General features: G+C 40.3%; 2 protein-coding genes across 2 annotated transcripts in view; both read left to right on the top strand.

Annotated features, from left to right (window-relative positions):
* HIPK1 (homeodomain interacting protein kinase 1) overlaps positions 1-21,854 on the top strand; it is a 50,116-nt gene extending 28,262 nt beyond the window's left edge. Inside the window, exons 5-16 of the mRNA XM_081222660.1 lie at positions 662-748; positions 1,477-1,661; positions 1,986-2,148; positions 3,009-3,234; positions 7,047-7,168; positions 8,114-8,248; positions 10,882-11,024; positions 11,436-11,618; positions 12,111-12,317; positions 13,909-14,150; positions 15,831-15,961; positions 17,053-21,854. Of these exons, the coding sequence (XP_081078786.1) occupies positions 662-748; positions 1,477-1,661; positions 1,986-2,148; positions 3,009-3,234; positions 7,047-7,168; positions 8,114-8,248; positions 10,882-11,024; positions 11,436-11,618; positions 12,111-12,317; positions 13,909-14,150; positions 15,831-15,961; positions 17,053-17,541 (2,313 nt within the window). The 3' untranslated portion in view covers positions 17,542-21,854. The remainder of the gene's footprint in view (positions 1-661; positions 749-1,476; positions 1,662-1,985; positions 2,149-3,008; positions 3,235-7,046; positions 7,169-8,113; positions 8,249-10,881; positions 11,025-11,435; positions 11,619-12,110; positions 12,318-13,908; positions 14,151-15,830; positions 15,962-17,052) is intronic.
* Positions 21,855-23,803: 1,949 nt separating this feature from the next.
* On the top strand, positions 23,804-26,608 carry OLFML3 (olfactomedin like 3). Its single transcript, XM_081222610.1, has 3 exons — positions 23,804-24,021; positions 24,728-25,013; positions 25,325-26,608. Exons 1-3 carry the CDS (start codon positions 23,908-23,910, stop codon positions 26,143-26,145), a joined length of 1,221 nt encoding a protein of 406 aa, XP_081078736.1. The 5' UTR covers positions 23,804-23,907; the 3' UTR covers positions 26,146-26,608.
* Positions 26,609-26,829: the final 221 nt, after the last annotated feature.

Here is a 26,829-nt window from a genome sequence, read left to right as displayed (position 1 = left end):
TGTTCGTTTGCAGGAGCAAATACTTTGAGAAATTATATCATTGTACCCGTATGGCCTTCTCCTTAGTTAAAAAAACAAAACATTAAATGCCAGTTCAATTGGCTGAGGTTACTTTATATATTTGAATCAGCAGCTAAGAAGGGGTTATGGAGAGTAGTGCTTATCATTAATTGATAGGAAGAACTAGAGTAATTTAGTAGTGGCTGTTTTTTAGAGAATTCTCAATAAATATGACAAAACAACACAATTTTATAACTGCCCATATTAAGACCTTACATATTTTCTTAAAACAAATAGATGTCTGAGTAATTTGATTAACCCAGTGACTCTGTCTCTGAGCCTATTGAATAGTTAGTATTTGAAATATTGTTTCATTTGAAAGTAGCTTTTAAAGAAAAATGGTAATGTCTCTTCTTAATTGACATTCTTCAGGAACTGTGCTACATCGTTGCTTGCACAATTATTTTATCATTGTTGAAAGGGTGGCCAGGTATCAAGGTCCCATCTCTCTACCAGAAGATTTTCTTGTTGTATATTACTTTCACGTTTGTGATCTCTGGTTGGCAAGGTGACAACACTTGTATCTCTGTATTCTGACTTTAATTTAGAATAAAAGGTGAAAACATACAGATGGAATTTTTTTTAAATCTGTATTTTGTAGACACCTGAAGAACATGAATTGGAGACTGGGATCAAATCAAAAGAAGCTCGAAAGTACATTTTTAATTGTTTAGATGATATGGCTCAGGTAAGTATGGAATGTTTCAGAAAGCCAGACATTTATGTATCTCTTTAATCAGAGATACAGTTCCATTGGTTATATTAAAATAGATTCAATTTGTTATCGTCTAATATATGTTTTCATTTTTTACATAAATACATTAATATTCTTCCACATATTAAAAGAATGTTTGAATCCTAGCAAAGGATATTTTTAGAATTATATATTTCTCCTTTGCTTTTGCTTAACTAGTCTTTTGCGTGTCAGGATTTTGAAATATTAGTTACGAAGGTTCCTTTCTTGTCCATTTTTTCTACTAAATAAATACTTACATAAGAGCTAACATTTATTTAGTGCTTTTGTTCCAAACTCTGTTTAAACACATACTATGTCATTTAATCTTTTCAGCAATAGAAACTATATTTAAGTAATAACAATCATTTTTACTTAACTTCTTTGATCTGGATTTTGAAAGAAAAGAGCTTATTCAGCTTTATTCTACCAACAGACTGTACCAAATTGAAGGTTTTAATTAGACAGTATAAGAAGAGCTTCCATTTGTGAAAAAATTTCCTCAGGTTTTTCTCTTGAGCTATATATATATATATACACACACACACACACACACACATACACACACACATATAATACATATGAATATTATATATATAAATATGTATACATAGCGCACATGTAAAATGTCTGCATTAAAGGTTGAGTGATGAAGTATAATATTTCTAAATTTTCCTTGTAAGGTGAACATGTCCACAGACTTAGAGGGAACAGATATGTTGGCAGAGAAGGCAGATCGAAGAGAATACATTGATCTGTTAAAAAAAATGCTAACAATTGATGCGGATAAGAGAATTACTCCTCTGAAAACTCTTAACCATCAGTTTGTGACAATGACTCACCTTCTGGATTTTCCACATAGCAATCAGTGAGTATAGTATGGTCTGGGGCATTTTGCCATGATCTGGTTTTCTGTTGAGTTACCATCTTACAGCTAAATGGAAGTATCACAAGAGTAGTGGCTTTGATACTTGCATATTTGGCTTACTGATGCTTTTCCTTCTCATTGAAAAATCATGAGATTAAAAATTAGATGTGTATTTTTCCTTTTTATGGTTATAAAAACTCTTGGTTCATTTTCTCTGAAAGTACTCAGGGGTAAAAAACCATTGATCTGTATTTATCTTGAGTTATTTGCTATCTGTTTAAATCTCGGCATTTATTTAATTGAATTTTTAATCTCTTTTTTCAGTGTTAAGTCTTGTTTTCAGAACATGGAGATCTGCAAACGGAGGGTTCACATGTATGATACAGTGAGTCAGATCAAGAGTCCCTTCACCACGCATGTTGCCCCAAATACAAGCACAAATCTAACCATGAGCTTCAGCAACCAACTCAATACAGTGCACAATCAGGTATTCAGTAAATGATTTTGGAAACTCAGACCTAAGTGGGATAAAAACTAGTAAAAGTACAGGGTGAGGTAAAGAAACCAGTCTTTGCTTTGGTGGTCTTGTTGCTTCGTAAGAATTTTCAGATTGATAATACCTACACATCATGTGCTGACAAAAATTAAATACAAAGGCCTAATCCATGCCCTCATAGTCTTAGCATAGCCAAATAAGTGGAACCTGGCTCCTATACTACTTACTGCTGTTGATTGTACTGACTTCAGCCAAATGACTCTCCTTTTGTTAGATAGCTCTCATTACATGTATCGAAAGGTGTTCCCAATCATTTTTTTCTATGCTGTATATTAGGTCCTCAGAACTTACTCATCTGATAACTGGAAGTTTGTACCCTTTGACCACCTCCCCAGCCATCTCCTACCCTGCCCCACCAACTACTGATCTACTCTTTGTTTCTATGAATTCCAATAATTAACTTTAAGAGTGGTTTTGCATTTGTTTGCCGAACAGTGATATTTATATTTAAGTTTGTTTCTGAAGATGTAAGTTTCCTAATTTCTTAGCTAGGTCTACTTTCTAAATGGAAGATCATATGAGATTTGGTGGGATCTCACATCCAGTAACTTTTTGCAAAGAAAGAAGAGGTAGGGGTTTATTTATATAGCCTCAACCAGAGCAGGACTGTTTTTTTATTCTTTGTTTTTCAGCTTTATAATCTACCTTAAATTTAAGAGATAGGAAGAATTTCTTAAGCAGAGAGTTATTTCAAAGACAGTTAACATTACATTTTAAAACTTCATTCTTAGTTTTTCTGGATAGAATCTATGTATGTAAAAATGTTTATACCAATATCCTTTTGTTTTTAGGCCAGTGTTCTAGCTTCCAGTTCTACTGCAGCAGCTGCTACTCTTTCTCTGGCTAATTCAGATGTCTCACTGCTAAACTACCAGTCGGCTTTGTACCCATCATCTGCAGCACCAGTTCCTGGAGTTGCCCAGCAGGGTGTTTCCTTGCAGCCTGGAACCACCCAGATTTGCACTCAGACAGATCCATTCCAACAAACATTTATAGTATGTCCACCTGCTTTTCAAAGTAAGTGGGGAAACTCCTATATCATATGGTATATATCAGACCTACCTGCTTTAGGCAGATCCTAAGTAAGTATCTAGTTGTTTAGTTTTGATCTTTGACAAGTTTAAACTCAGTCTTTGATTATGAAGATAACTGAAGTAGGTTGATCTTTTTTACATTGGTTATTTGTCTAATTATGATACTATCTGACACGTAGGCATTCAATTAATGTTTCCTTATTTGAACTGCCTGATAACCAGTTTTCTTGCCCATTGAGACCTTGTACTGATGTCCTATATCTAGCATAAACACGTATCTCTCAATGTGCAGAGTATATACATCTTGAAAAAACTTTTTGGAAACAGAACTGCTATATATTGAATCTTATTCCCTGTATCATTCCATTATAAAATAAAATTAGTATTCCAAATAAAAGGTAATTTTATTAAAAAATGTAAAAATCATGTTTAAGAATGTAGAAACCTCTTAAGTTACATTCAGAAGATCATTATTGAACTGAAAAATTCTACAAGCTGAGGTATTTGTGTGGGTAAGGCATTAACATTATCTGCTTCAGCTTATGAATTATATTGTTCCTGCAAACTCCTATCAGTAGAGGAACAGAATAGCTGAAGAAGGGGGCTCTCACCTGATGTGTTGCAATAAGATTTTAATTTTTACATTTCCATCCTTCCTCATTTTCTCATTGTTGTTCCGTGTTTATTGATCTGGTGAGCTACTTAAAAGGTTAAATAAATTATTTTAAGGATATATTCTGATGACATCTTGACTTTCCCAGTAGAAAGTCAATGTCATGCCCTCTGGGAATACACCAGGATTCAGGCTTCTCATAGCAGTTCACGTAGAAGCAGTTAGCATTTTTATCTTTTTACTTCAGTTACTTATTGACTGTGACTCTTGTTTGTGTGGTTTCTGGCAGAGTCAGAGCAAGCAGAAGGAAAAGAGGGGCTAGGGGAGACTGAGAGATTACCGGGAGGACAGGAGAGCGATAGCAATGTAAATTAGGGAGAAACCACAGGGAGAGCGGAGGAGCAGATTCAAAACCCGTAAATGCAAATTTAGCCTAATATACCCAGTTATTTTTTGCGTATGCTTCATAATAGTAAATTCTATACTTTGGGTTGTCATATGTTGAGTGATTCTTCTACTGAACTTAGCAAATAGCCACCCCTCTCCCCTTCACTTTTCCCAAAGTGAGTTTCATTGGAACAGTTTTCAGATGTGCGACTGAAGTTTTCTGCTTCTTCTCAGATGATATTTAAGAGATGAGGCAGAAGAACTTTTAGTTCCTTTAACAAAACAAAATGTAAGGAGAAGAGGTAGAGGGGAAAAGTGGTTTAACCCCTTTTGGTATAATTAGGTAAGTATAAGCTTTGGACATTTTTTTCCTATTTGGGAAGTCTAAATAACCTGAGGAGCTAGATAGAGCAAATTTTAAAATTTACAAATGAAAGGGAGTTTTAAAATTAAAGTGATGACAGTAGGAAAACTGATATGTATTACTTACTACATGCCAGAAAATGTTCTAAGTGCTTTTACATGCATGTATTCATACTCACAAACAACCCTGGGAAGTGGATAATGTCATTATGCCCAATTTATAGGTGAGAAAACTGATCGTGATTCCCTCATTTGCCCAGTTTTTATGCCTAGTCAGAGGCAGGGCCATGATTTGAACCCAGGCAGTGGGCCCATAGCTTATACATCTTGAAGTGTTATACTCTGTACTGCCTTTCAGTGTCTAAACTCAAAGAGCTGTAGGGAGTTGTCGGTTCATTTGCCAACCATAGCCATATGCTGGTTTCTGCCCAGCAGGCCTCTGTACCAGGTTGCCTACTTTTCTTTTACCATCTGCTCTTTCACAAGATGCCTACACTTAGAGGAGAATAGACCCTCATCCATTTGACAGCTTTACTCTTCTTGCCATACTTTCATAGTTTTTTTTTTTTTTATTTAAAGGGCTATGTTCAACAAAAACAAAAAACAAAACAAATAAAAACAAAACTTTAATCCTTTTAGTTCAGGGTTCAGGGAGAACCTTCCCAAAGTGTTGCCTTTTGTTAATTCTTTGTTTCCACTTGGGGTTCCCTGAAAAAGCTAGTTTTAAACTAGCTTGACTGCTGTGGCTTAGCCTAAATTACTATAGCAATCTAATACTTATTTAGAGTCACATTTGTGGGTCAGTATATAAATACTACTTTCTATAGTATTCCAGTTGACCAAAATAGATAGACATTTTGCTCAGTGGAAACTATAATTCTGTAATTTTGTCCTCTTCTATTTCATCACCCTGGGACACAAAGATGAGCTTCTATAGTGAACATTTCTTCCTAAATTTTGCCATAGGAGGCTATTGCAATAATGTTGTCTTGTAGTTAGCCATGGAAATATAGACAAGAATCCTTGATGTTACTTAGCTTTCTGATTAGGTAGCATTGCCTTAGGAAGAATGGCTGGCAATTTTTTTTTTTTCGATCTGGATACCTGGATTTGTTTCCTTTTATTTGATGTAAGTAGCACTTTTAAAAAAGTTATTATTAGAGTGTTGTAATTCTGATTTTACTAGTCTCTTTTACTTTGTACATTTCTGGATTATGTTTTCCTATGTGACAATTAGTTACTAAATTAAATTACTGAAATGCAAACTTGGAAGACTTAACTTGCTGAAAACAACAATATTAGAGTTTATGAGTTATGCTCATTTGATACCTCCATAGTAATATTCAGAGAAATTAGTTGGTGATAGCCTAGAAATTGTCACTGAAGGAATATTCTAATTAAAATGGCTGTATCCTCACTTAACAAAACGCAAGCATCAGTGAATCAGAGGCATTATAGAAACTTAAATTCTTTACGTTGAAAGCTTTGATAGGGTAGGTTTAAAAGAAAGTTTTGAAGGTTCTCTTCTCAAGTCTTGGCAGAAGGGAGAACTATCTTGATCCCCTCTTTTCCCCAGAATGAGATACTCCTGATTGCACTAAACATTTATTCAACATTTGTGCCCAGAGGATAATGAATAAAATGATAAAGAGACATGGTCACTGTTCTAAAGGCAGCAAAATTTCTTAATTTTCCTAGCTTTCCATTAGCTAGAGAAGAGCTTTAGAAAGCTGTCAGTGACGAGAGCAGATTTCTAAAATAAGTACAAAAAAGTGTTTCTGTAAACCACAATGTCTACTTTTAAAATATTTTTGTCCTAGGCATAATTCCTTCAGTTCACATACTGGTTAAAGATAAAATATATGACTGAATTGTGAACTAGGTTATATATTTTTGAGGAGTTGGGTAAAAACATCCCCTTAAAATATTCTAAATAAAAGCGTAGCTAAGATAATAAATTATTGAGCTTTTCATAATGTTTCTTATCTAATTAACCAGAAGTTATAAAGTCTTTGCTTTTAATAGATTACACTTTTTAAATGCTTAAGTTTTTTTCCCTCTAGGATTAAAAGCTGAACATAACTTACTAAGTGAAGGTTTTTTGTTTGTTTGTTTTTACCTCTGCTGTTAATGGAAGTGGGATGAGTGTTGTGTTTTAAGCTTTGTTGGATAAAAAAAAAAATTTTGAATTTCCTGAAGCCAGCCCTCCCTCTGTCAGGCATCTTTCCATTAATCCAACCTGAAGGGAATCAAGTCTCCCTTTCCTTAACTTGCCAGACTTCGGTGAAACTCCTTTGTCTTAAGTGTCTAGAACTAAAACCTGGGTGGTAGATTTTTCGAACTGAAAGGCTAAAAACAAACCCAGAAACCCCCAAACAAGCAGTACTCCCAGACCTAGCAAAGCAACATAACTGTGATGTTACTTTTTACAGCTGGACTACAAGCAACAACAAAGCATTCTGGATTCCCTGTAAGGATGGATAATGCTGTGCCAATTGTACCCCAGGCACCAGCTGCTCAGCCACTACAGATACAGTCGGGAGTTCTTACACAGGTAAAAGACAGAGCAGCTTGGATACTCAATAGTGCTGAAGTTCTCTGAAGCACTGTTGAGAATCAGATATTTTGTCCTAGGAAATGGTATTTGCTTTGACTGTAAGATCTTTCTTGGTCACGATTCAGTGGACTTAAAATGAAACATCTATAATGGAATGACATACTCATTCCTAACACTATTGCAACTCTGCCAGTGACTTCCTTAGACTTGGAGACATAAATATCCAGACTTTGAGAAGTTGTCTACTGAGTAAATTTAATTTTGTGGGATGAAGTTATTTTTTTATCTTGATGTTCTTAAAGGTATAGGACACATGTAACAACACTTTGATTCTAAGAGTAAAAGGTTCCCCTTTTGCTCTCTTAGTGTCCCCATTACTCACGCTTTGAGAATTTTATCACAGTTGAGAGGCTGGATTATATCAGGATGCCTCTTCGAGTATTACATTCCTTCATTCCTTGTGTTTAACTAGGCTGTAGAAAGGTTTAAAACATTATCCCTGCCATGCAAAATGCAGCTAAGATGGTCAAGAAACTCATGAAATATTCATATAAGCAACAAACACTATATTTTTAATTCTGTGTATAAATGTTTGTGGCCCATAACACATCGCAAATCTGAAATCCAAAACCCTGATTTTGTGAGTAGGAAGAGGAAGAATTCTTAATACATGCCTTTGTTAACTGAGTTTTTTAGAACTGATCCTCTGAATCCAGCCCAAGAAGGATTCCCATACTTTTTTGCTTTAGGCCATTGACATTTGACCTAGTGGTCCAATGCTGTGCGGAGTTGAAGGGGAAAGTTGTGTTTGGTACATGCATTTTAAGTGATATGAAATTACTGCTTATTGTTGGTAATAACTTGGGGGAAATGAAAACTCTTCTGAATCCAGATAACCTGCCTCCATGTTTGTTTCACTCACCTGCCTAATCTACATTTCAGGGAAGCTGTACACCACTAATGGTAGCAACTCTCCACCCTCAAGTAGCCACCATCACACCGCAGTATGCGGTGCCCTTTACTCTGAGCTGCGCAGCCGGCCGGCCGGCGCTGGTTGAACAGACTGCCGCTGTACTGGTAATTCCCCTCACTTGATTGTGTTACTAACGGAGTTTCTTTGGTTTCTTTCTTTTTTTTACTTTTTCCTGTTTGTTTTTGTTCTGTTTTCTTCTGGTTTTCTCATTTTTCAAAAAAAATTTTTTTAACTTAGTCTTTGCAGAGGGCATGGAAGCATGTGCCATCTTGTGGCTGTGTTCTTGCTACATCTTTAATGTCTCATTGTTTTCCTCCCCAACATTTGCTGAAGCACTGTTTGACTCTGATGTTCAGTGTGGCTCTGAAAGGGGTCAGACCCCTTGATTCTTCTTTGCCAGCCTAGTGTGATAAAAGCTCTTGGCGTAGCCTCAGAAGAGCTTCAACACTGTTATCTGTTTCTCTGCCCTATCCTTTACCCTCTGAACCTTGAGAATAAAGGAAATGGCCTTTAGTTTGGCTCTGCTACAGGTACCGGATGGCCAGAATTGGAACTCCTTGGCAAGTTAGCTTCCTTCTTTATTGACTGCTTTAAGCTTCTAAAACTTTTGTGTATGTAGAAATGTTTAAGATGCTCTTACTTTATTTCTTTATTAGTTGACTGTAACTTTCCCTCTATGAACACATGAAGATAACTCTTTGCTACTCATGATCAGTGGCAGCTAATATCTTCCATTTAAACATCTTCCCTTTAGAGCCTTTTTAGATCATATTTCATTTGTTGGTTGAAATCAAAGGTGAACTCGTTTATAGGGGTTTTGGAGAAATTAATTATTTTACAAATAGGTCTTTATACAAAGATGAGAATATGACTGAAAAACTTTATGCAAGAATATCTTTGTTATCAAAAGTCATGGGGAAAATTTATTAAATATAGCAGCAAATATAGTGTGGGTTTTAGAGATAGGAAAACAAACAAATAGGACTTTGAGGTATATTTCAGCATTTGTAACCTTAATAGTGATTTTTGGATGTGTTTGGTTTACTTGGGGGAGTTAGAATTATTTATTTGACATGTGGCATTTTATCATTTAAAATTTAAAATTAGATAAGCATTCAAAAACCTAATTGATACTGTTGACCCCTGATATTTCTCCATCTTTCAGAGTGGCTTTAAATTTCTCTTGTTGTTTCTCAAGGACTCGTGTGAGTGAAAAACACTTTCAGAATACATACTTTAGTTGCTGGAATTTCTTTGGTTTTCAATTTAAGGGTCTTTGTCACCACCAAATTAATTACATCATAAGCATAAGCCCTGAGTGTGAGGGAGTCAGATATATTTCCAACTTGATTGATCCAAGCCACTGGTTTTAACTTGCACACCTATAGTTTTGAGGTTGGGAATGTTAGTTGACACTTCTCCTTTGCTGCTTCTCTTAAGTTTGCACTAGCCATTTGCTAAGCTTTGCATATTTTTGTTCTTCCTCTGTCAAAACAGTTCGTCGCTTGGAACGCCAGATTTCTGCCTCACGTTGAAATGTTATTTCTTGCTTTGTATTAAACTACATGCTTTGTCTTGTGCAGGTGTTGGCTTATGGAAAGACGCATGGTGTGACTTAACATACTTCTCTTATTTTTTGTTTTGTTTTGTTTTGTTTTGTTTTGAATTCTGCTTATGGTAGCAGACATGTTTGCAGTTTCTCTGATTTGAAGGCTTCTTGTTTGGAACCGGTATTTGTAACAAGTGGATCTGTTACTTGCAGAAATATTTTTAAAACAGTGTGTTGATGGCCTTGCAGTTTGGAATTCAAGAAACAGAACCATATGTACCCAAGCATTGTAGGTGATTGTACTGTGGAATTCAGGTTTAAAAAGCAGACTTTCAAATCTGTTCCTATTTTTCTAGGAAATGCCACAATTTCCGTAAGAAGTACAGAAAACATATTTGTTGCTATTTATTGCAAGTGGCATGGCTTGTTAAGAACTACAAACAATGTATTTTCCTTTAGTGATTAGTTTTTATGTTGAGTTATGTTTCTACAAATGATGCATATTTAGGAAACTACTAAGAACAAAATATGGTACTCTCTGCATCTATTTCTTAAATATTTTTCTTATTGCATTTTTTTAAAATGCTACCACATGGCTATAAATGATGAAGTTAGCTTTCTCTTGCTGGCATTAAGCTTGTTTGCCAAAGGATTTTGGCCTTTGGTCATCCACATCTGGCTCCATTTTCCAAGTACTACCCTTTTAAAAAGGAACAATTCTCCTCTTTGTTTTATGGGTTGAATTGACCTGATGTCTTTTATCTGATTGGCACTCAAATTTTTAAATTCCTATTTTTAATCTCAAGGGAGTTGTCTTAACTCTTTCTTGGGATGTTTTTAGACTCTTTGCAAAAATGTTACTCCAGCATTTAACTAGAGCTTACTTCTGAACTTTCAGACTCCTTTACTCTGCAGTATAATAGAAACTCTTAACCACAGGGATCTTCTTTTCTTTAATACCCTGGTGGTCAGGTTATGGAGGTGGCCAAGAGAAGGCAGCGTGTTCTTTTTCCCTGTTCATAAGACTTGTAACCTTGAGCCCCTCTGACCTTTCTTTTTTTAACCTCTGCAAGTTAACAATCTACAAGAAACTTCTTTTAAGATATGAATTTTTCTTTCATCTAAAAAACAGAAGAAAAAGCCAAGAGTGAGTCAAGTCTGGATCTTTTTGTGTTTGTTTCCTTACAGCAGGCTTGGCCTGGAGGAACCCAACAAATTCTCCTGCCTTCAACTTGGCAACAGTTGCCTGGGGTAGCTCTACACAACTCAGTCCAGCCCACTGCAGTGATTCCAGAGGCCATGGGCAGTGGCCAGCAGCTCACAGACTGGAGGCAAGTGCCCTATGTTCCTCTCTGGGAGAATTTACAAGGGCAGATCCCTTAGGGAAGGACCACTTGAGGATTTGGTGAGACAGGAAGACGGTAAAGGAAAGGAGAGATTTATCTCTGTGTGAAATCCTTGAAGAAAAGAATCCATATCAGGCTAGGAGACAGAGTTATAAGAAAACTTTGAATACAGGAAAATAGTAGGTTCTAAGTTCAGGAATTATTTACTTCAGATTTAAAGAAAGTCTTATGCAATAAGAAACCATACAGTGAAAACCCCTAAAGCCTTATAATCCAGGTGCCCAACTATAATAATAAAACACAGCTTTATTTGGTTGTTTTAATTGCTTTTAGTGCCTATTTCGTCCTGACTTCCCAGTGTTTTCAGCATTCATGCTTCTCTTTCTGATGATACAGGAATGCCCACTCTCATGGCAACCAGTACAGCACTATTATGCAGCAGCCATCCTTGCTGACTAACCATGTGACATTGGCCACTGCTCAGCCCCTTAATGTTGGCGTTGCCCATGTTGTCAGACAACAACAATCCAGTTCCCTCCCTTCAAAGAAGAATAAGCAGTCTGCTCCAGTCTCTTCTAAGTAAGTCTCTGTTAGGGCTGATAGTTAAAACTGCCAATTTGAAAGATATGTCGCCTGGCATTTAGAGTGTTGGAGTATAGACACTTTTGGTATGAGGCAGCAAGAAGCTGCCAAATTGAAAAGAGCTAACCTTCGGGCATGCATACAAAGGTGTTCTGGTTATGCTAATCCTCTCTCTCTGCTGCCACTTTGAATCCAGCCTTCTTTTGGCTGATGCTTTTATTTTTCTGCCCACTTCACAGAGTGAAATTTAACCATGGGGTAAAGGGCATACAAAAATAAAATCTATATTCTAATTTTGGTGTTCTTGTCCTGGAAACCCTGGCTAGAGTGGTTAGTTTATTTTTTATTGGAACTTTTATAGTTAAGTGTATTGGCTTAATGATTTGGTAAGAAGGAATCAAAGAGCAAATTGGAAAGAGTTCTGGGGAAAAGATATCTAGTTTTGGGGACCAAGCACTGAATGATCTTTCTTGTGACCTTTTCCTACAGGTCCTCTCTGGATGTTCTGCCTTCTCAAGTCTATTCTCTGGTTGGGAGCAGCCCCCTCCGTACCACATCTTCTTATAATTCCCTAGTCCCTGTACAAGATCAGCATCAGCCAATCATCATTCCAGATACTCCCAGCCCTCCTGTGAGTGTCATCACTATCCGCAGTGACACTGATGAGGAAGAGGACAACAAATACAAGCCCAATAGGTAAGGCAGGTGAATGGTTCCCTAGCTCTGTGGCTCCTGCCCTTGGTCTTAGTCTGTTGGCTTCACACAAGTGGCTCAATTTTGGCTATGAAAGGAAGGACTAAAAAGGGGTATTTAGGAAGCATGGCCGTGGATGAGTGAGCCAGAACACTCAAGTTTCCATAACTGAGCATTGTCAAGTTTTCTGTAATATTATACATGTCCATCAGTTAAATCAGTCGTTCAGATACATTAGATGGAAGGTATAGATTACGTTGTCAGGCTATTCTGGCTTGGAATGCACATTATATACTACAGACATGATCCCCTGCCTTTAAGGAACTTTAGAGTCTGAAAACAGATACTGTAACAGAAGCACGTAAAAAATAATTAATTGGAACAAGTTGGTAGATATGAGATTATATGAAATTCGTGTAATTTTTTAATCTGAACAGACCTCTTCGGAAGAGGTAGAACTTTAAGTAGGGCTACCTTCTTTTCCCCCCTCTGCTATATGGTCATTCAGCTTACGAATTTAAGTACCAGATTATTTCCTCTTATCCCAGCACCTTAATCCAAGTCCTTAATTGGGCAGTTAACTAAGAGAGATAGGATACATTTAAGAACTGTGATACACACCTCTCTTGGTGTGAACATAGTCAGTTGCCTTGATTGTTCTGTGTTCTTCTTCATTGCGTTTTTGGTGTTCGGCATATAGAAGAGGCAATAACTCTACTTTTACCTGAGGAGGAAGGATTCACGCATGAAAGTAACTTAGGAGACTTAACAGAGTCATGTGTAAATGAAGTTTAAATGAACTTGAAAGAGTAACTTTAGAATGAAATACTTCAAAAGGGCTATTTACAAATGGTATTTACAAATGGCTATTTACAAATGGTAAATAGACTTGAAACTAAGTTTTGAAAGTGGTTATTGAACTGATTTGGGGAAGAAAAAAGTAAACTTTCCAGTGAAGAAAAGGGGCCTAGTACTGACAAAAATTATATAACCAGCAGGATTGCTTTGACCTGAGGCAAGCCTATTAAAAATTAAGGAAAAGGTAAAGTTAGTAAGGTAGGGATCATTTTGTGAAGAAACTTTTTTTAGAAACATCTATAGTGAGAAGTTTGATTAGATACAGTAAAGAACCATTTATAGTCTAGCAGGGTGATATGAAAATAAAGTGGTGTTTGAAGAATACTGGTGAAATAACTGCGAATGGGAATGGCTAAGCGGCAACATAGAATAGTTGCTAGAGGTGTGTACTTTGGAGTCATTCTGTCCTGGATCTGAATCCTGTCTTCACGACTTACCACTTGTGTGACCTTGGTCAAGTTTCTTAATCTCCATCTCCTTCTGCCTCAGTTGCCTTATCTGCAAAACAGGGATAAAGTACCTACTTCATGGAAGTGTTGTGAGGATTCAGTGAGATATGTGTAGAGTGTAAGAATAGTGCCTGATGCATAATAAGCACTCAGAAATTTGTTGCTGCTACTGTTGTTATTATTACTAGCATTATGATTATCATCATTTTTATTATGGGAAGACCAGAGACCAGCAAAGAAACATTGCTAAAAGGGGGTTGAATTTTCATGTATTTTCTTCTCCTCAGCTCTGGCCTGAAGGCACGGTCTAATGTCATCAGTTATGTCACTGTCAATGATTCTCCAGACTCTGACTCTTCCTTGAGCAGCCCATATTCCACTGATACCCTGAGTGCTCTCCGGGGCAATAGTGGACCCCTTCCGGAGGGTCCCGGCAGAGTCGTGGGGGATGGCACTGGCACCCGCACCATCATTGTACCTCCACTGAAAACTCAGCTTGGTGACTGCACTGTAGCAACCCAGGCCTCAGGTGAGTTTCTTCACAGCTGGAGTTGAATGCTCCTTTGATGTGTGTATCTTTAGTATTTTGCTATAATCTATTTTTGCCAATGGTACAGACCAGTGGCATAGATTTTTCCTAAAGATTGCCTAGTTCAGAAATCAGTTCCTTGTGATGTGAAATTATTTTTGGCCATCAGTTTATCTTCCTGTGTTTATTTTGCTTGGATCAATATAAAAGTGAGTTTGTAGACACAGTAATACACTCACTGTTGATGGGAGAAGGTAGATACGACTTTTGTTAGATGGCAGGGAGAATTAACAGGCAGGTTTTTTTGCCACAGGTGATTCAGATTTGACAATCCAGAAATGAACGGGAACTGATAATATTAAAAGTGATTGCAAAAGTTTTTTTGGAAAACAATATGTACTTTAGGTCTTTTCTTGCCCAGTGGCATAGCAGCGATGCTTTTGTGGGTTGTATTATCAACCAAATTACCTCCATCTGTTTTGCTTTGTGAGATGCTGGTTTTAGGTTCCCTGGTTCAGTTATTGGGTAATGAAATGCTAACTGCAGTAACAAGCCCCGGTTTTCGTGGCTTAACATGATAGAAATTTATTTCTTAGTCATATGAGTTCCCAGTGCAAGTGCTCCTGGTTGGTAGGCCTGGCAGCGAGTTAAGGATCAGAGCCTTGGAATCCTCGGCATCCAGTCAGAAGGAGAAGGAAAGTATGGAGGAGGCACACACAGTTTTTAACCTCTTTAGCCCCGGAAATAGTGAAAACTCATCACATGGCCCCACCTAGAGGCAAGGGGGCCCAGAAAAATGTAGTCCTTGTCTAGGCAGCTCTTTTCCAGTGGCAACTCTATACACCAAAGGCGAGGACTGTGAAATTTTGGCATCGATATAGCCATCTCTTCGTACTTTTATAAATTAGTGTTTTACCATGAATTATAATACTGCCGAAGACATAAACAGTGTTCTAGTTTGAGGGTGACGTGTGGTTCTCCTCCTGAGAAGTAGACAACTGTCCATTGCAGAGAGGGCAAAACTTCCTGATGCCAGGCTACTGAGAAACATTATTAGGAGCTCTGTCCACTATTGGGTCCAAAGAAAATAGGTTGCTCCACAAGTCACTGAATAAATGCTCCAGTTTTCCTAGTGGGACCACAGAAGGAAGCAAAATTTTGAAAATTGATCGTGCTTATATTCAGCTGCACTTTCTGCAGTTTCTTAGAATTTGAAGACAGTGAATGCCCAAGAAGATATAATCTTGTCTTCCTTTAAACCCCTTTGACACCTAAATGTTCCTAAGTATTACCAATATCTTACTCAGCTTCACATTGTCATTTCTGTACTTGTTTAATCCCTTCCTACATAAACTCTAGGCTCCTTGAGAGCAGGGACCGTGTCTTACTTGTGTTTATATTTCTAATAGTACCTTTCACATTACTGGAGATTAGATAATATTTACTGAAGTGAACCTTTTAAAGATCTTTATGGAGCTTTGTAGAAAAACAGAAAAGAAATGGATAATACAGTTTTTGTTCTTCTAGTGTAAATGTAATTGAGGAAGTAAGATACACATGAAACCTTAACTCTTACAAACCTCATACAAACATGGACTGATTAATATGATGCCATCTGAGGTTTAGCTCAGTGATACTGAGTCCGTGTCTGCTCATAACTAAAGCCTGACCCTTTCTTAGGTCTCCTGAGCAGTAAGACCAAGCCAGTGGCTTCAGTGAGCGGGCAGTCATCTGGATGCTGTATCACCCCCACAGGATATCGAGCTCAGCGTGGGGGGACCAGCGCAGCACAGCCACTCAACCTTAGCCAGGTAAGCACTAGGGGCTGCTGCCTTCTGTTTGGGGCCCCCGCTATTGTTACTCCCTGGAGAACCCTGCTTCTGGCTGGACTGCTGAATAAAGCCAAATGAAGCCCCTTTTGTGTCAAACAATTTGGTGTTCCATGGCCTGTGTCATATCTGTATGTGCTGTGTCTCTTCATTCCCTCTGTAAATGTGTTCAGAATGTACATTCCAGGTTTTCCATCAGACCTCCCTAGTCTATCCTGGAAGATTAGAGAAATGTGTGGAATTTAGAAAGTGCTTAGGATGCTTTAGTTCTTGCCTGGTTCTGCACCACCACATGCATTGAGACCAGATTCTCTTTCTTTATCTCCTGGGTCATAAATAACCTGAGCCTTACACTGTTTACTTGAAGCAAGAGACAGTGAAAAAGCTTTCTGGATACTTAATCAACTGGTTCTAGTCTTACATGGTGCTTGAGTCTGGGATTTGGGCTTTTTTCTCCCCATCTGATCCTCTGATGGGGTGGGGAGGGTCACTATTCTATTTGTGTTCACTTTTTCCTCAGCTGAAATTCTGGTGCTTGTATGATGTCTACTAGTAGTGAGAAAGTGTAAATATGAGGGTATAATTGTGTGGTTGTGCTGTGTGTGTGAGAGAGAGCGAGCACATGCAAGTGCAAATTCGAGTTAGTGCATGTGTCTTGGGCTCCACAATTCAAGAGGGATATGAAGGGATATGCAGAACTTAGAGGAGAGCAAGAGAAAACAATGGCAAAGGAAGAAAGGTTAGGAAAAATTCAGTCACTGACGCCAGAATAGGGCGAATTGAGTCGACAGTTATTTACTTGAAGGAGTGAGTAACCCTATGAACTCTTGATTTCCGCCTTTCCTCTGTCATACTTGAGAGCAGACTGCTGCTGTCTGGGCTGGGTTAGGGTCTATTCTGCCAGGAGGCAGAGGGATGGATGGCTCACTTCTGACAGCATTGTCAGTCTGGGAGATTCTATGCTATGGCAGCCCAGAAGCAGTATGAGTTAGAACCTCAACTCTCAAATTGGCCTTTGGTGCCCTGAGCCAGGGTGACCTCAAGATTCCTCACTCCCTTCTTCCTCCTTCCAGAACCAGCAGTCATCGTCAGCTCCAACCTCGCAGGAGAGAAGCAGCAACCCTGCCCCCCGCAGGCAGCAGGCGTTTGTGACCCCACTCTCCCAAGCCCCTTACGCCTTCCAGCATGGCAGCCCACTACATTCGACCGGGCACCCACACCTGGCCCCAGCCCCTGCTCACCTGCCAAGCCAGCCTCACCTGTATACGTATGCTGCCCCCACTTCTGCTGCTGCATTGGGTTCCACCAGCTCCATTGCTCATCTCTTCTCCCCGCAGGGCTCCTCAAGGCATGCTGCAGCGTATACCACCCACCCTAGCACTCTGGTGCACCAGGTCCCTGTCAGTGTTGGGCCCAGTCTCCTCACTTCTGCCAGCGTGGCCCCTGCTCAGTACCAACACCAATTTGCCACCCAGTCTTACATTGGGTCTTCCCGAGGCTCAACCATTTACACTGGATACCCACTGAGCCCTACCAAGATCAGCCAGTATTCTTACTTGTAGTTGGTGAGTGTGAGGGAGGAGGGGTCAGAGTTCTTAATGGGCTGTGATGAGCTCCTCCCTCACCCTCTCCTGAAACTCCTTAGCCAGCAACTTGCTCTGCAGGGGCCCACTGAAGCAGAAGGCTTTTCTCTGGGGAACCTGTCTCAGTGTTGACTGCATTGTTGTAGTCTCCCAAAGTCTGCCCTATTTTTTAATTCTTTATTTTTGTGACAGCATTTTTGGTATTTGGAAGAGTTCAGATGCCCATCGTCTGCAGTTACCAAGGAAGAGAGATAATTCTGAAGTTAACCTTTGAAAAATATTTTCTCTCTCTGACTTGATTTCTATAAATGCTTTTAAAAAACAAGTGAAGTTCCTCTTTATTTAACTTTATTTTATTGTAATTGCTGGTCAGAGGGAAAATGCTGATAGAAGAACTTGAAATCTGGTAATAAGAAAAGAAAAGTCATTACTTTCTGCTTGTTTAAAAACCAAGACTTAATTGCTTATCTTAAGAGCAGCTTGCACAAGTCTGTATTTTACTATCTCGCATTTCTCCTCAAAATTTTACCTTTGCTAATGGGACATTTAAGCTTACAGTGTTTTAATTTTGTTTTCATGTCATGTTATATTTAGTGGGAAATTGTTATTTTTGCAAAACTGGTTACATACTACTCTCTGTTACTGTTGGGATTCTCTCAGTTGCTCCTGTGTTTATTATTAAAGTAGTGTTAAAAAGGCAGCTCACCATTTGCTGGTAACTTAGGGTGAGAGAATCCATACCTACCGTGAAAGCACCAGGTATTCTTTCTAAATGAAGCCCTGTGCATTCTTTTTAAATTATTTTTAAAAAGTCCTTCTCTCTGATTTAGCTTAAATTTTATTATTGGAAAAGCCATTAAGGTGGTTATTATTGTATGGTGGTAGTTGTTTTATTATATGCAAAATCTCTTTGTATTATGTGATACTGGCATTGATGAGCTTTGCCTAAAGGTTGTTGGCATTGATGAGCTTTGCCTGAATAGTAGTATGAATTTTCAATAATACACCTCTTTCTCTCTTTGCCTCAGCTCTCCCTTCATTCTATGTGATTTATTTGGGGAGAAAGCTAAAGGATCTGAAACCAGATAAGAAACGTTGTGTATAGCTTTTATACTTTAAAGTAGCTTTCTTTGTATGCCAGCAGCAAATTGAATGCTCTCTTATTAAGACTTATATAATAAGTGCATGTAGGAATTGCAAAAAATATTTTAAAAATTTATTACTGAATTTAAAAATATTTTAGAAGTTTTGTAATGGTGGTGTTTTAATATTTTGCATAATTAAATATGTACATATTGATTAGAAGAATATAACAAGCAATTTTTCCTGCTAACCCAAAATGTTATTTGTAATCAGATGTGTAGTGATTACACTTGAATTGTGTATTTAGTGTGTTTCTGATCCTCCAGTGTTACCCCGGAGATGGAATTGATGTCTCCATTGTATTTAAACCAAAATGAACTGATACTTGTTGGAATGTATGTGAACTAATTGCAGTTATATTAGAGCATATTACTGTAGTGCTGAGTGAGCAGGGGCATTGCCTGCAAGGAGAGGAGACCCTTGGAATTGTTTTGCACAGGTGTGTCTGGGTGAGGAGTTAGTTGTTCAGTGTGTGTCTCTTCCTTCCCTTTCTCCTCCTTCCCTTATTGTAGTGCCTTATATGATAATGTAGTGGTTAATAGAGTTTACAGTGAGCTTGCCTTAGGACGGACCAGCAAGCCCCCGTGGACCCTAAGCTGTTCACTGGGATTTATCAGAACAGGATTAATAGCTGTGTTGTGTATATGCATTGTTCTCAGTTTCCCTGCTGACACTGAAAAATAAAAACAGCAGCTTCTCTTTTTTACCGCCACCTCTACCCCTTTCCATTTTGGATTCTCAGCCGAATTCTCACAGAAGCATTTTCCCCATGTGGCTCTCTCATTGTGCATTGCTACCTTGCTTCTTTGAGAATTCGGGAAGCAGGTGAGAGGAGTCAAGCCAATATTAAATATGCATTTTTTTCTTTTTTCTTTCTTTTTTTTTAAGTATGTGCAATCACTTTTAGATGAGATTTATTTTTTCCTTTTCCCATGTGGCAGTCCTTCCTGCAAATAGTTGATATTCCTAGTAAAATATTTGCTTGTTGAAAAAAACATGTAACAGATGTGTTTATACCAAAGAGCCTGTTGTATTGCTTCCCACATCCCCAATACTATGAGGAGGAGTTTTGTGAAGCCACTGGTGACAGGGAACTCAAAGAAAGGTTTCTTAGCTGGTGAAGAATATTTAGACGGAACCAAAGCCTGTTGAGCCATCGGGCTTTTGAGGTTTCTTTTTAACAACTTGTGTATTCTTGGGGCCCTTCAAACTGTGAAAGTGTCCTGGTACTCTCAGCTCCTACACGGATCTGGGTCAAGTAGAGAGTACTGGGGATGGCAAAGTTCCTGCCCATTAAAGGTTTGGGGGAAGAAGGTTAACCCTAAGATGTAGACATGTTCCATCTGAACTGAAAATTACGTATTTGAGGGATAAGTCTAGGACTGGTTCTTTGTAGAGATGGTGTCAAGGAGGTGCAGGATGGAGATGGGAGATTTCATGGAGCCTGGTCGGCAAGCTCTGTACCAGGTTGAACACCGAGGAGCTGTCAAGGTATTTGGAATTTCTTCATTGTAAGGAGGAAGGGCTTTCAAGATGGGGCAGATAGTCAGTACAGCCCACCAGGAACATGTTGGTGTTTTCTACTTTTTTCTTTTTGAGCATTATTTTGGGTTTTCAGCACTATATTGGTCAAGATACCCAAGCAGTTTGTATAGTTTCTGTCACTAGTGTTATACAGTTTTCTGGTCAGCGTGTGCAATCTTTGTGTCTCTTTTTGCCAAGCGCATTCTCATTTTCTTGCTCAAAGGCAGATCTAGTTTCTAATGGAAATATTTTTTGTTCCTTATCTTTACAAGGGATAAGATTTGTTGTTTTTGTAAGAAATGAGATGCAGGAAAAAAACACTCCACTCCTGCGCACCCTACCCCCCACCCCCAGTCCTCCAGTAAGTGGATACCACTTAAGATAGAAGTCTTCACGGGGAGAAGACAATACCAAGAGCTTATATTGTTACCATAATCACCTTACTAGCAGTGTGTGGCTTTAAGAATTTTAGAGATCTTCAGTCTTAGTTTTGCAAATTGGCATTTCAGATTTACCAAGATAAAAATCCACCTGTGTCTGCTGAATGTGTATGTGCTCAGTGTGGCTTTAGATTCTGTCTCTGGGGCTTAACATTGCTGGCCCTGACAGGATGGGGGAAGCTCCAAGAATAAAGTGAGCAGCTGGCCCAGGTCACAGTGGCCTGACCTCAGACCAGCTTAAGGCTTTAAGTCCTGTCAGAACTTGTATTTCCAGCTTCTCCCCTTCAGGGTGAGAGAGAAAATGGGAAGGGTTAGGTACAGCCACTCTAGGCTCATCAGGACACTTGATCACTCCGGAGTTTTTAGTATCTTCCAGGAAGTGATACTATGGTCAGTGCTCAGCTAAAATCCCAGCCCCAGGAATGAGAACTCCATTTAAACAGTTCTGACCATCCATCCATCCTCCACTAGAGGGGCTAAACTTGACTGCCCTTAGCCAGGCAAGCGCAGTAGTGTGTGTTTTATTCAGCATTATTATGCAAAAACCCACTGTTTAGGATGGTTTGTTTTAGGATAGGAAATTGCCTCTCAGTGACAGGAATGACCCAAGCCTGCTTCCTGTTTCCATTTTTTTTTTAACTGATGGATGGTGCAGCATGTCTACATGGTTGTTTGTTGCTAAACTTTATATAATATGTGGTTTTGATTCAGCCTGAAAAATAATCTCACTACATGTAGCAGTACATTTTATGTACATTATATGTAACGTTAGTACTTCTGCTTTGAATCCTTGATATTGCAATGGAATTCCAAGTTTATTAAATGTATTTGATATGCTAGTTATTGTGTGCGATTTAAACTTTTTTTGCTTTCTCCCTTTTCTGGTTGTGCGCTTCCTTTTATGACAAGCCTCTAGAAACAGTTTCTGAGAATTACTGAGCTATGTTTGTAATGCAGATGTACTTAGGGAGTATGTAAAATAATCATTTTAACAAAAAGAAATAGATATTTAAAATTTAATACTAACTACGGGAAAAGGGTCCATTGTGTAAAAACATAGTTTATCTTTGGATTCAATGTTTGTCTTTGGTTTTACAAAGTAGCTTGTATTTTCAGTATTTTCTACATAATATGGTAAAATGTAGAGCAATTGCAATGCATCAATAAAATGGGTAAATTTTCTGATTCATGTGGCTGTTTATTCTTATAGGGGTACAAAGGGGATCAACAATTGGCATCTTTGGAGTGGCTAAATACATTGCATCTGAACGCCAGTAGAGTGTTAGAGACAACTTCATTCTTCATACAAATCTCCGCACCAGAAATAAACAGGGGTCGGTAGGGAATACTTCCCAAGAATGGAGTGTCCAGGGCCCTAACTTAAGATCATCTAGATCTGGCCCTTTGAAAGATGCAGAAACTTCTGACACAGGCTAATTAAACTTTGCTTCCTAGCATGTTCCACCAAACATCTAAAGTACCAGAATGCAAATAAGAATAACCACAAGACGATGCTATTTCCCCTTCCTTTCAGAAAGCTGCACTGTTAGAAGAATCGTTTTTTTTTTCTTTTTATAGCATCTTTGTTGGAGTATAATTGCTTTACAATGGTGTGTTAGTTTCTGCTTTATAACAAGGTGAATCAGCTATACATATACATATATGCCCATATCTCCTCCCTCTTGCGTCTCCCTCCTACCCTCCCTATCCCACCCCTCTAGGTGGTCACGTCTCCCTGTGCTACACGGCTGCTTTCCACTAGCTGGCTATTTTACATTTGGTAGTGTGTATATGTCCATGCCACTCTCTTACTTCATCCCAGCTTACCTTTCCCCCTCCCCATGTCCTCAAGTCCAAGGAATAGTTTTTTTCTTTTTTTTAGAGGAGGACTTTGGCTCAGATTTCTCTTAAGTGAGTGATTAAAGTAAAATTTCTCCTGATCAGGAATTAGAGATTTGTCTAGATTCATCACTGCGGGGCTCTGAATAAATGCTATGCTCATTTGACTTCTTTTGGCGCATGTGTTTCAGGACAAGTCTATCTTACAGTGGCCATTAATATTATTTTTGGGCTCCTGTAGTCATAGTTGGGATATGGAAATGAGAAACATTTAGAAACACCCTTTTGGGCCATAACCAAGAGAAGTTATCAATAGTCTGTTCTCTCCCATTAGTAGGGAAGTCAGAGTACATTTATTTTGATTTAGACTGCAACATACATTTTTTTCAGATTTTTTTTTCCTAAATAAATGAATGTAAAATTAGTGTGAATTCACTGGACACTCCCCAGTTTGGGTAAGAGAATATGCCTAGAAGCTTTCAGGCAAAGGAAGACTGTATATAGAAAGACTGCAGTCAGTCTCACTTCCAGATAATCAAGAATTAATTTACTAATTTCTCAATGACCTGTTTTGGGTTTTTTGGTTTTTTTTAGTTTTAATCTCAGATACATTCTCTTTCTTAGGCTAAATCAGAGAGAGACTGGGATAGCCCCATAAGTAATTGGATAGTCCGTAGGGAAAGCTGCATTTTAATCATGAAGACCCTCGTAAATTCAATCTACTTGGCTTGCTTTGCGGGAAATTTTCCACTGGAGGTGAACTTGGTTTCCCTATTAATTCTGAGATGACACCAGGTGCTTAGCACAAGATGGCGCCAGTGAGCTGTAGAAGAAGGTACTACAGACTAGACCACTGTGGCCTTTTTTCCCACCCCTTCCCCTCAAACCTCATCTCCCCTGCTTCCAGCTTCCACTAAAGGCAGAAAACAATCCATGCTGTTATTGCTGGGAAAGGAAAGGATTTACGAAGGATGGTTCTTAAGTCAGCATTGGAAGCATTCTAAAGCAGGAATAGAGTTTGCTGGGTTTCCTCCGGAGCCTCTTGCCTCCCCCTGCTAGCTCCTTTTCCTGGGTGACTGCCCAGAAGGCCTTTGCCCTAGGATTTCCAATCTCCTTCTCCTCTCCTGGGGAGCCCACGGCCTAGGCGGGAGGCGGTTAAGCCTTCTGGCTGCTCTGCAATAGGGCCATCTGTGTTTGATCAATCCAAGCGGAAAGGAGGGGGTGGGGCCTGTAAAGAGACTGAAAGCATTCCAGAGTAGTGAGAGAGTCCTGAGATCCTGCAAGAGAGAAGGCACCGCCCCCAGCCCGGCCTCCAAAGCTAACCCGCCGGCTTGAGTGGAAGAGGCCGTGTGCACACGACTACACACTTGGTCTGCCCTGGCCCTACTCTCCCGTAGCCATGGGGCCCTGCACCTCGCTCCTTATCTTGTTCCTTTTGTCTTGGTCGGGACCCCTTCGAGGACAGCAGCACCACCTTGTGGAGTATATGGAACGCCGACTAGCTGCCTTAGAGGTAGGTGTCTCCTTTCTCTTCTGGCCCAGCCTGGAAGGATTCCACATCTCCTGTTGATTCACCCAGTTTGTCAGGGATGTGGGGTTGACAAATTAGGGCTCTTGTAAGAACCTACAGAAAACTCCATCTTTTAATAAGAGGATCCTCAAAATTGTAAGTCCTCCTCTTTCCCCACATACATAAAGCAATTCCAAAGCAAATAGACCTTTGTGTTTCACCCCTGGGATTAGATGGGATAAGGGAATAGAGTGGAAATGAGAGCTAGAATTGTGGGGATGCATCTCAGGACGAGCTGATGATTCTATTAAAAGTTGGAAGTTCTCAGAGAATCTGTAACTTTCTGCCTTTTTAACAGCTTGGAGTCTGTATCATCCTAATTCCCAAGAGGAGGATCGTATAATGGAGCAGAGATCCCTTCTCACCCTCATGCACTTAGACTGCCCTAGAGGCTCAAGAGAAGTCAGTGGCACTGCTCACAGCACGGCCGGAGGATGCAGAGTCGGGATTGGGGCCTAGATGGATCTTAGCTGAGCTCTTTGCACATTTTAGCACCTTGAACATTTGGTTTTCTCTCTGTGGCGGTTGAAGGGGACGCTGATGCCTGGCTGAGTTTTGCTTTTTCCCATTCCTGACTCCCTGGCTGGGCCTCTCCCTGCCTCGGAGTTGTAACCCTCCGGCCCTCCTTCCTGCTGCCCCATCCCTTTAGGAACGGCTGGCCCAGTGCCAGGACCAGAGCAGTCGGCACACTGCTGAGCTGCGGGATTTCAAGAACAAGATGCTGCCGCTGTTGGAGGTGGCCGAGAAGGAGCGGGAGGCACTCAGAACTGAGGCTGACACCATCTCGGGGAGAGTGGACCGTCTGGAGCGGGAGGTAGACTATCTGGAGACTCAGAACCCAGCCCTACCCTGTGTAGAGGTTGACGAGAAGGTGACTGGAGGCCCTGGGGCCAAAGGCAAGGGCAGAAGAAATGAGAAGTACGATATGGTGACAGGTAAGCAATCTGAAACAGACCCCCGTATTCTTCCTTGGTTCTTTCCCTTTTTTCTCCTTATCCCAGTCCATTTGGCTCTATCTTCTAGAATCTGTTTTAGGGAAATCTCTGTACTATCAGGTTCATTAAGGAGAGTTTCTGGGGACCCAGGGCTCTGTGGTGCTCTTTTTCCCAATCCTCCATGAGAGTGGAGGCGTCCACTGGGCAAAGGCCCACTGTTCTCCAAATAGCCCACCCTGGGGAGTTCCTGCAGTGAGCATCTAACTCTTGCCTGTTTTTCCTTGTCCTGTGCTTTTCTCCTTTCCCACCAGACTGTGGCTACACAATCTCTCAGGTGAGATCAATGAAGATCCTGAAGCGGTTTGGTGGCCCAGCTGGTCTGTGGACCAAGGATCCACTGGGGCCAGCAGAGAAGATCTACGTGTTAGATGGGACCCAGAATGACACAGCCTTTGTCTTCCCAAGGCTGCGTGACTTCACCCTTGCCATGGCTGCCCGGAAAGCTTCCCGAGTCCGGGTGCCCTTCCCCTGGGTAGGCACAGGCCAGCTGGTATATGGTGGCTTTCTTTACTATGCCCGGAGGCCCCCTGGAGGACCTGGAGGGGGCGGTGAGTTGGAGAACACTTTGCAGCTCATCAAATTCCACCTGGCAAACCGAACAGTGGTGGACAGTTCAGTGTTCCCAGCAGAGGGTTTGATCCCCCCGTATGGGCTGACGGCAGACACGTACATAGACCTGGCGGCTGATGAGGAGGGCCTTTGGGCTGTCTATGCCACCCGGGAGGACGACAGGCACTTGTGTCTGGCCAAGTTAGACCCGCAGACACTGGACACAGAGCAGCAGTGGGACACACCATGTCCCAGAGAGAATGCTGAGGCTGCCTTTGTCATCTGTGGGACCCTATACGTTGTTTATAATACCCGCCCTGCCAGTCGGGCCCGCATCCAGTGCTCCTTTGATGCCAGTGGCACCCTGACCCCTGAAAGGGCAGCACTCCCTTATTTCCCCCGCCGATATGGTGCCCACGCCAGCCTCCGCTATAACCCCCGAGAGCGCCAGCTTTATGCCTGGGATGATGGCTACCAGATTGTCTATAAGCTGGAGATGAGGAAGAAAGAGGAAGAAGTTTGAGGGAGCTAGTCTTGTTTTTTGAATCTCTTTCACCTCCATACATTTATATCCCGACTAAATTTCCTGCTCGTCATTCCGGGCAAGTTGTGATTCACATCTCATATTTTCAGCCAATGGAAGCCAAATTCTCATTGCCCCTTCATTTCACATGGGACTCCAGATCTCGAGGAATCCTTTTAGAGCTAAAAGAGAGAAAGCCCTAAATGTTCACTCCTCTCTTGCCCCATGACAACAGATTTCAGGCCGGTGAAAGATGAGCCAGTTCCAGAGCTCTGACCCTTATACATATGGGGGCAACCCCAGTGAACAGGCAACAGAATATTTCTTGCCTCAGTGCGAGTCAGGGGAGAGAGGGCTAGGAGGAGATGTTAGACTCTGCTCTCTCTCCCTTCTCCCTTCAGTGCCCTAGAGGATGGGACTCGTTCTGTACTGCAGCGTTTTGCATTAAAAGGAAAATCCACTGCTCCTTGCCTGTGTTTGTTTGGGGTAGCCCTCAGATCAGATTTCTCCCCATGATCGTCCATCTTCTCTGCCCCATCCCCGCCCCTTAAGCTGCATTAGGGACTTGGCTGGGCTCCCTTGCCGAGCGAGAGGGGCTTCTCCAGTTTCAGACTTCACTGGGAGGTGCCTGGGGAGGCGGCAGAATCCCAGCACTTCCAGAGGCTGAGGCGAAAGCCCCTGGTG

The sequence above is a fragment of the Mesoplodon bidens genome (assembly GCF_964165515.1).
Source record: "Mesoplodon bidens genome assembly, chromosome: 2".
NCBI classification, from domain to species: domain Eukaryota; kingdom Metazoa; phylum Chordata; class Mammalia; order Artiodactyla; family Ziphiidae; genus Mesoplodon; species Mesoplodon bidens.
Note: the sequence above shows the minus strand (reverse complement) of the source record. Positions and strands in the feature narration are given on the sequence as shown.

Excerpts from the sequence above, each read along its gene's own strand:
- OLFML3 (XM_081222610.1), top strand. The coding sequence starts at position 23,908 with ATGGGGCCCTGCACCTCGCTCCTTATCTTGTTCCTTTTGTCTTGGTCG. Across the intron at positions 24,022-24,727 it reads GCCGACTAGCTGCCTTAGAG|GAACGGCTGGCCCAGTGCCA; the intron begins GTAGGTGTCTCC and ends CCATCCCTTTAG. Across the intron at positions 25,014-25,324 it reads GAAGTACGATATGGTGACAG|ACTGTGGCTACACAATCTCT; the intron begins GTAAGCAATCTG and ends CTTTCCCACCAG.